The sequence below is a fragment of the Sus scrofa genome, chromosome 5 (assembly GCF_054392235.1).
Source record: "Sus scrofa isolate SSC_HxYL_T2T_F1_AM1 chromosome 5, Sscrofa_HxYL_maternal_Yorkshire_Landrace_v2.0, whole genome shotgun sequence".
Classification (NCBI taxonomy): Eukaryota; Metazoa; Chordata; class Mammalia; order Artiodactyla; family Suidae; genus Sus; species Sus scrofa.
This window is the reverse complement of record NC_139387.1, coordinates 17,813,927-17,823,965: the sequence shown is the minus strand read 5'-3', so window position 1 is coordinate 17,823,965 and position 10,039 is coordinate 17,813,927. Positions and strand designations below refer to the sequence as shown.

The following is a 10,039-nucleotide window of genomic DNA, read 5'->3' as shown; positions in this document are numbered from 1 at the left end:
TTATGTCTCCATAAGTCTAAATCCCCTCTCATTGTACTCTTGACTTACCAGCAACCCTAATCTTCCCCTAAATTCCTAGAATTTCCAATCGGCCCCTAGCTTTGGCTTCCAGGTAGGACCTCTAAGAGTGGGTTTTAATCTGTTTCATGCTCAGGAAGTAGGGATTCCAAGGCCATCTCCAGGCTGTATGAAGATCCCAAGGTCAGTCAGATCCTGCTCAGCCCTCCAGGATTGAGTCTGGCCTGGGAACAGTGCAATGGAAAGAACATCAGGTCAGGAATCTAGATCGGCTAGTAACTCATTGCGTGACCACCCTATTCAATTCACTTAACCTCTCTGAACCTCTGTTTACTCATCTGTACAACTGAAATAACAAGACCTTCCTTTTCCTATGCCCAAATAAACTAAAGGATATGAAGGTATTTTGCCAAATATGGAGTATTAAACAAAAGCAAAGTACTGTTACACTCTTAAGCATGCTACAGACCACAACTATGCCTGTTAGAACAAAAGCTATGAGGGAAACATCTCATCTCTGTAGAAAACACTCACCTTACTATTTCAAAAAATTTGCTTTTTAGGATGAGGAAGTAATAAGGAGTTCAGCTTCAGCCTACAGAGCCTTGTAAAGGAAGCAGTCCTGGAGGGAGTGATCGTGGCTAGTGGGAATGAGATTTAGGATGGTCTCAGAGCGATAATAGTGATCACAGGTGAGAATTTACCTACTTCTCTATAGATCTTAGTTTAAGAACAATTTGAGGAGTTCCCGTCGTGGCGCAGTGGTTAACAAATCCGACTAGAAACCATGAGGTTGCAGGTTCGGTGTCTGCGCTTGCTCAGTGGGTTAACAATCCGGTGTTGCCGTGAGCTGTGGTGTAGGTTGCAGATGCGGCTCGGATCCCGTGTTGCTGTGGCTCTGGCGTTGCTGTGGCTCTGGCCTAGGCCGGAGACTACAGCTCCGATTCGACCCCTAGCCTGGGAACCTCCATATGCCGCAGGAGCGGCCCAAGAAATAGCAAAAAGACAAAAAGACAAAAAAAAAAAAAAAAAGAACAATTTGAAAGCTTGTGACCCAGTGCAAAGAAAAATATATGTGGCTATGGCAGGCTGAATAACGGTCTCCCCAGATGTCCACAGCCTAATCCCTGGAATGTGTGAATGCTACCTTGGTAGTGAAAGGCCCTTTGCAGAAGTGAACAGATGTGTAGATTAAGGCTCTTGATGAAGGACTTTGAGATCAAGAGATTAGTCTGGTTTATCAGGGTTAGCCCTAAATGTCATCACAAGTATCCTTATAAGAGGGAGGCAAAGGGAGATCTGACCACAGGAGATGTAATGACAGAAGAAGCTGGCGTGAGGTTAGAAAGGGCCGCGAGCCAAAAAACAAAGTTAGGAAAAGCAACAAAATGGTTTCTCCCCTGAAGCCTCCGGAAGGAATGCAGCCCTTGCAATAGACTTCTGACTTCCAGGACTATAAGAAACTAAATTTGTGTTGTTTCAAACCACTAGGTTTGTGATAATTTGTTTCAGCAGGAACAGGAAACTAATTCGGGGACTCTGACTACAGTGAGACCATGCCACCAGTCAAGTGGCACCTGTCCCAAATAACTCCTTGATGGCAGAAAATGGCTGCAGTGACCAAAGGAATAGGCTAGGGCTCCATCTACCTGGGTAACTGAGGAATCTTCAGTCAGTAAAAGCTTCAGGAGATGCTTCAGCATCTGAACCTGACTTGTTCCCTCCTAACATTTCTGTTGGCTGAGCAGTTTCCTGACCTGTTGGGAGAAACTGTTATATTTGAAGTCTGTGGCAGTTAGTTTCAAAGAAGATTTCTAAAGAGTGCTCATAAAGATGAGGCCCTGGTACCAAGAAGGTAATGATTGGATAATGGCCTAGGGGAGCCCTTGGAGATGGTGAGACTATCTTTGGCTCCCAGAAAGGATCGTCTTTATTTATCCTCAAACCAGTCTAATTTGGGAACCAACACCAAACATGCTGAGAGACTTCAGGACAAGAATGGAGAATAGTCCTGGATATACTTTAACTCTCTCTTTATGTGTGTGTAAATATGTATGTGTGTATTTATAAACATATAATTTAGTATATATATGTGTGTGTGTATATATATAAAATCTAATAGACCCAAAAATCATTTTAACATGCTGTAATATAAAAATTATTAGTGAGATACATTAATTTTTTAATACTGTCTTCAAAATCTGGTGCGTATGTTACAGCCACATTTCCGATGAGATCGGGTGTGTTCAGAGCGGTATGGCTGTAGACAGAGGCAGGTGCCGCACTAGACCAGCCACATTTCAGATGCTTATTAGCCACATGTGGCTAATGCTACATATTTATGGAAAATCAAAAAGTAATTTATCAAATTCTTTTCATATCCCCAGCATGCTTTTTAGCTGCTGGGGAGGTAAGGAAAAGTCAGTTAAACAACCCTATACTTCCAAAGGTTAGATTTGATTCTTTGAGCAAATATGTCAAAGTTGAGGAAAACGGAAGAGGCTGATACATGGTAGCATGTGATCATGTGAGCTTCAGAAAAGGGAAAATCTTTGTGGGCTACAATGGGCAAGGAAGATTTTTTTTTTGAGCTTCCCTGAAAGTCAACCCTCCATATTCACAGGTTCCACATCTACAGATTTAATGAACCATGAACTGAAAATATTTGTGGGGAAGAAATTCCAGAAAGTTCCAAAAAGCAAAACTTGAAATTGCTGTGCACCTCCAGCATAACATTTACATTGTATTTACAACTCTTTACATAGCATTTACATTATTTTGGTATTATATATAATCTAGAGATGATTTAAAGTAGGGGAGTTCGTGCGGAGGCTCAGTGGTGACAAACCCGACTAGTATCCATGAGGACGCAGATTCAATCTCTGGCCTCGCTCAGTGGGTTAAGGATCTGGCGTTGCCGTGAGCTGTGGTGTAGGTTGCAAACACAGCTCGGATACTGCATGGCTGTGGCTGTGGTGTAGGCGGGTGGCTACAGCTCAGACTTGACCCCTGGCAAAAAGTCCAAAAGCCATAAAGATAAAGATCAATAAATTTGACTACCTAAGGCAAAGGAAAAAAAATTCCACTAAAGTCACAGGACAAACTCCTAAGGGCAAATTTCATTAAAATACAACCAACTCTTACACATCTATGAGAAAGACATTCACAGAAAGTGATAATGGCAGATAAACACCTGAAAATTGTTTAATCTTACTCCTTATTAATTACATGCAAATAAAAACAATGAAAGAACATTTCATCACTTAGAGTAATATTCACAATTTTTTTGTTTTGGTTTGGTTTTTTGGGGGGTTTTTTTGTTGTTTTTTTTTTTTTGCTATTTAGGGCTGCATCCGCAGCATGTGGAGTTTCCCAGGCTAGGGGTCTAATCGGAGCTACAGCAACACAAGGTCTGAGCCTCGTCTGCGACCTACACCCCAGCTCACGACAATGCCAGATCCTTAACCCACTGAGTGAGGCCAGGGATTGAACGCGCATCCTCGTGGATACTGTCGGACACATTTACGCTGCGCCACAATGGGAACTCCCCTATTTTGTTTTATTTTGTTTTTTATACCTTGTTAGTGGAAATGTAAATTAGCATAACCATTCTGAAAGGTTATTTGTCAATATTTACCCAAAATAATTACTGCACATACTCAGGAATTCCATTGCTAGGAATTTCTGCTGTGGATATATTTACCCTGCAGATAAGTATGCAAGGATTTGTGTACCCTGTTATCCATTACAGTTGGTTGAAAGCTGGAAACAACACAAATGCCCATCAGCAGGAAACAATGTGGTGCAGCCATAAGTAGACTACTCTGCAGTTGTTTAGAAGAACAAGGTAGATCTGTATATGCTAATATCAAAAGGTCTCCAAGATATTTTACCTACAAGAAATAAGGTGCAGAACAGTATGAATGGTAAGATCCCATTTTTGTGCCTTTTAAAAAGAATATATAAATAGAGGATAATGAAAAATCAAAGAATTAGCATATAAGCATATTCAATCATATTGAAGAATCAGCCCAGAAATTAAAACGGCTCATGGTTGGGGATGGGAAATACAGCAAATAATTGCTTCTGTATTGTTTGATTGTTTTAAACCATCTGCACACAATATTTTTTTAAATAATTTTGAAAATTAAATTAAGAAGCCATGTCTTTCTAAAAATAATTTTTCTAAAATAACTCTCATCCCCCATTGCCACACCCACCTACCTGTCTAACTTCTTTCTCACAGCATAGCCAAAATTCTTGAGAAAGCTTTAAATGCTTCTTGTCTTCATGCCTTACTTTGTACAACCTTTTCGACCCCTCAAAATATGGTTCTGCCAAAGTCACCAACCACATGTGGCTAAAGTCAGCAGATTTGTCTCAGTCTTGATCCAGCTTGGCAGCAGCAATATCATAAACTTATTAGTCTCTTTTTGGAAACCAACTGGGCTCTGGTGACAGCAGTCAGCCAGTTGTCTTCCTCCTTCTCTGGAGACCCCTCTCTAATGGGATTCTGTTCCTTAGGGTTCTGTTCCAGTCCATCTGCTTGCCTTGCATGATCTCCTTTACCCCCTGGCTTCAGTTACCACCTACATCTTTATATTCTTTCTGATGACTCAAAAAGGTCTTGTCTCTAGTCTAGATATGTCTCCTGAGCTTCAGAGTTATTTACCCAACAGCATTATACATCAGTACTTCCCAGCCTTTTCCACATCATGGCACACATAGAATATGATGGTGTTTTCATGGCAGTCCGTCTTACTGAGACTGCTGCCTGTTGGAGGGAACTTGTGCTGCTCTGAGTTTTGAGAAGATCAACATACAGCACACCTGTAACCTCTTCCTGAGGCACAACGTTTGCAGAGCTCTGACCTCTTGGATAGACATTTCCACTTGGACGCCTCCCAGGCATTTCAATGTCAACATATTTGGAAGTGAGCATATCATCTCCCGAACTGCTCCTCGGGTGTTTGATGTTTCAGTGAGTGGTCCTACCATCTGCAGGTTACCCAGTCCAAAGGTCTTGACTTAGCTCTCTGCTTCTCTCCACTGCAATCCCAAGACCTGCTGACTCTAATACTGTTTATTTCTTGAAGTCATCTCCTCACCATTACCACTATCATTTTTCTAGTCCAGAATACATCATTTTTCCCCTCAGTTACTACAAAAACTTTCTGTCTGGTCTGCTTGACTTCAATCTTGCTCTCTCTAATCTTTTCTCTACACTGCAACCACAGTGATCTTTAAAAAATGCAATTCCAGGAGTTCCCGTTGTGGCTCAGAGGTAACAAGCCTGACTTTATATCCATGAGGATGAAAGGTTTGATCCCTGGCCTTGAGGGTTGAGGATCTGGTGTTGCCGTGAGCTATGTTGTAGGTCACAGATGCTGCTTGGATCCTGCGTTGCTGTGGCTGTGGCGTAGGCCGGCAGCTACAGCTCTGATTAGACCCCTAGCCTGGGAACTTCCATATGCCACAGGTGCGGCCCTCAAAAGCAAAAATAAAAAAATAAAAATGCAATTCCAATTACAACACCTCCCTGCTTAAAGCCATTTAAAGGCTCTTCATTGCTTTTAGGATAAAGTATGACCATCCCACTGCCTTTCAATCTCATTGCTTATCATACCCCACATGAATTCCTTATCAGTCATCTAATACTATATACACAGTGTCTGGCATACAGTAAAGACTCAGTCAGAATTTTTGAATGATGAAAATGAGGAGAAGGGGTTCAAGGACCCGAGGAGATCCATCATTTCTGTACTAGGTAGAAAGTTTCAAAGCACTTATTGAAAGTGCTGCCAGAGCCCAATGAATATGTTGTCCTTGCAGATTAGGCAGCACTAACAAAGATCTATTCCCGTTCAGCAAATGGGCCAAACATTAGCCTCTCCCCAGTTCCTTTCTTCCTCTTACTGAGCCGGAAAGACGTCAAGAAAGCACTTAGAGTCAATCCAGTCTGGAGAATCGTCAGATTATTTAAATGTTTTGAGAGGCCAGTTACCAACCTGACCATCTCCTGATGTCAGGAATTCTAAACTGGGGTCAGTTCATCAGCCAATGTAACACAATAGCCAAATGACTACAGTGCCAAACTGAGGAATGAAGGTGCTCCAGTGCTGAATGAATGACCACAGAGTATTGAAGCAGAGGACCCCATTTAAAGTACTGATGTGCGCAATGAGGACATCGTTCTCCTAGATACCATCTACCAGTCACTCATCAACACTATATGCAGTTAGACCAGGCCACCAAACTAGTGTGTTACCAGTAGCTTGCCAAAACCAGAGATTTAAGAGGCCTAGCTTGGTTTTTGGTTTTGTTTTGCTTTTGCTTTTGGGGGCCATATCTGTGGCATATGGAGGTTCCCAGGCTAGGGGTCAAATCAGAGCTACAGCTGCCAGCTTACATCACAGCCACAGCAACACAGGATCCAAGCCTCGTCTACAACCTACCCCACAGCTCATGGCAACACCAGATCCTTAACCCATTGAGCGAGGCCAGGGATCAAACCTGCAACCTCATGGTTCCTAGTCAGATTTGCTTCTGCTGTGCCGCAATGGGAACTCCTTGTTTTGTCACACAATAAGTCAAATGAAGAACAATTTATGATCAGTAGTATATAACAAGGATGGAAAACCAACTTTGGGACTTCAGTATAATTTTAAGTAAGTGAATAATACCATTGTGGAATTAAAGTATGTTAAGCCTCATGAAAGACAAAAAGGAATCATGGAACAATGGTAGCTATATTTCTTTCACCTCCTCTCAGTAAAGATGAAGATCTGTGAGGCATAGAGAATCTGCCAAAATCTGAATGTCTAAACTTTCAAGCGTGCAAGTTCTTTTAAGTTAAGGAGGGCAGGTACTTGTTCGGACAAGTGCAGATGTTCTGGTTGTGTTTACTAAACAAAGGCAAATGGACCAAACATTAGCCTCTGATCTTAATGAAAAGTAAAAAATCTAGATGGTTTGTTTACTTTCAAAAATTTAGTTATTTGGAAACATCCAAAAATAGTTAGAAATGCTTGGCAGACTTGTAAGGTTTTTCCACCCCATTGCTTTGGAATGCAACAGATTCATGGATTTTACTGGACTTTTAAGACCTTTGAGGAAACTATTATGTCTTAATTTTTGCTTTTTGTTTTGCCTTTTCTAGGGCCGCTCACGCAGCATATGGATGTTCCCAAGCTAGGGGTCTAATCAGAGCTGTAGCCTCCAGCCTATGCCAGAGCCACAGCAACTCGGGATATGAGCCACATCTACAACCCACACCACAGCTCACGGCAATGCCAGATCCTTAACCCACTGAGCAAGGCCAGAGATCGAACCCACAACCTCATGGTTCCTAGTCAGATTTGTTTCTGCTGCGCCATGAAGGGAACTCCTTAATTTTTGCTTTAAACCCAGGACAAGGATACTGATTCCTATTCAATAAATATTAGATGATTGAATGAATAAGAATTAATCAGTGCCGTCAGATTCCAAAGTTACCACTATCTATCATCAAGAAATAAGGTGAGCTTTCTCAAAATGGAAACACATTCACAAGATTTGCACGAGAATATTTAGAAAGGCTTCATTCACAATAGCCCTAAACTAGAAACACCCAAATATCCATCAGCAGGAGAATGGGTAGACAAATTATGATACATTCATGCAATAGACTATCACTCAGCAATATAAAAGAACAGACTACACACGAATCTCAAAAGCGTTACTAAACTATGGAGTTCCCACCGTGGGTTAAGAATGTGATTGCAGCAGTTCGAGTTGCTGTACAGGTGCAGTTCTATCCCCCTCCTGGTATAGTAGTTTAAAGGATCCAACAACATATCCACAGCTGCAATGATCAGATCCAATCTCTAGCCTCAGGGATATTCCATATGCCATGGGTGCAGCCATAAAATACAAATTTTTTAAACTTACTAAGCTAAAGAATACAGACACAAAAGAATATATACCGTATGGTTCCACTTATGTGAAATTCAAGAATGGACAAAACCATGGTGATAGACTCCAGGAAGTTGCAAGGGGTGGGTATTGGTAGGTACAAGGTAGTTGACAATACAGGGGCAGGAAGGAATTCTCTGAGGTAATGGTTCAGTATCTTGTTTGGGGGGTTACGTGGGTGTATATCACTGTTGAAATTAACCAAACAAAAACCTAGGATCTGTGCATTTTATTGTATGTTAAGGATAAATCTGTTTTTTTTTATTTTTATTTATTTATTTATTTATTTTTGGCTTTTTAGGGCTGCACCCTCAGCATATGGAGGTTCCCAGGCTAGGGGTCGAATTAGAGCTATAGCTGCTGGCCTACACCACAGCCACAGCAACGCAGGATCCAAACCATGTCTGCAACCTACACCACAGCTCATGGAAACCGGGGATCCTTAACCCACTGAGCAAGGCCAGGAATTGAACCCACAACCTCACGGATACTAGTCGGGTTCATTAACCACCGAGCTATGACGGGAGCGCCCTAAAATTGTTTTAAAGTAAAGTTGAGAGAGCTGGTGGGAGTAACCTTCATGACATCTCTTAGGGTTCAGTAATCACTATCCATAGGTACTCTTTTCACCAAGGTAACTCTAGGCTCAAGAATCCAAAATGACTTTTTTTGTTAAATCACCTGTCCTGACAATTCCATATCCTTATTCTGTGCCCCCCCCCCCATACAAAACTTCCTCCATTAACTTCTCCCCCTTCCCACTTTACCAATGTGCTCCCACTCACAGGTGATTCCCACTGACCCATCCAGATGATTTGCCCTTTTCTACGTGAATCTCCTTGTGTCTTTGTCTTGCCTGGATCTTACTCAAGTTCTCTCTGCCCTTCAAATCCCATTTTAAATTAAGGCGCCTCCTTCAGAGGGGATCTCTTGACTGATCCTAGTCAATTTGAGCACCTTATGCTCCCTCGGCTTTTATGTTCATTTATCAGATAATATGACGCTTTAATACATCCCGTATACCTTCAAGAGAAGCAATTTTAATAAAATGGGCAGAGACTATAGCTAGGAATCCCATTGTATTTCTCTGCAGAACCCCGTTCTGAACCTGCACTAACGGGCCAGACTGTGAAGATTGTATGGTATCCAGACAAGGGCAAAGAGTTGTTTAACTAAGAACCAAAGAGAATGATATCAAAAGGAGGTCTGAGCCCCTGCAGGGGCCTAGGTGGGCTGTTTGCTTTCCCTCTCTTAAGCACGCAGTTAGTTTAGCAGGGGAGGAACTCATCCCCACTGAGACAGCAAGTGGCTGAGAACAAGCCTGCATCTTTTTTCTGCACAGCCTTCCCTCCTCCTAAACCAGTGAGCACTGCTCTGAGAGGAACAGAGCCCGTTCCCAGCGCCCAGGTTTCCCAACTGCTGGAAGGACCGGATGCAGGGGGAAGAAATGGGAGGCGGGAGCATTTAAGGCCAAGCAGGCACTCAAGCCCTTCCCCATAGATTTGCACCCAACACGTACGCAGTAAGGCAAATTACAAACACCAACGCTCACAACCACATACACGTGCACGCCCAGCCCTACAGAAGCAGACGCGCATGCCCATGGCTCCGCGTGCACCTACTTAGTTTTCTCTGCTATAGATGTCCCCCCACCCATTCCACCCCTGCTCGACCCAGCCCGGCTTCTCCTACCCGGGCGCTGGGTAGGTTTACAAAGCCAGACCCCGCCAGGTCTGAAAAGACTGTTTCACTATAAGGGGGAGGGGCGGTCCTTCCCTGCAGGGCGGAAGCGGCGCCCTCCGGACGGGCGGACTTAGCTCTCGTCCTGGGAACATCTGGAGGGGGCTAGGAGGGGCGCGCATTCAGGGTGAACGTGGATTGGCTGCGCGAGAGGAGGGAGGCGGGGTCTGGGCGAGGGGCGGGGTTCACTGGCCCCTTTAAAGCCTTGACATCAAGAGGCGGCCCCAGCACCCCCCCTTTTCTCTGCCCCCCGCCCCCGAGGCGCGGTCATGGACCCGTTGGATCCGGCCTGTCCTGGCCCAGCTCAACACCTGATTTTGGTGAGTTC

At 43.4% G+C, this 10,039-nt stretch overlaps 1 protein-coding gene across 4 annotated transcripts in view; it reads left to right on the top strand.

Annotated features, from left to right (window-relative positions):
* The first annotated feature begins 588 nt into the window (after positions 1–588).
* The window catches only part of NCKAP5L (NCK associated protein 5 like), a 40,495-nt gene continuing 31,044 nt past the window's right edge, over positions 589–10,039 (top strand). For 2 of the 4 annotated variants that reach the window (XM_003126127.6, XM_005663846.4), the window contains exon 1: positions 9,894–10,031. In XM_003126127.6, coding sequence (XP_003126175.3) covers positions 9,981–10,031 — 51 coding nt within the window. In that variant the 5' untranslated portion in view covers positions 9,894–9,980. Of the gene's footprint in view, positions 711–9,588; positions 9,675–9,893; positions 10,032–10,039 lie in introns of those variants that run through there. The other 2 variants (XM_013997563.3, XM_084955589.1) reach the window with 2 other exon arrangements.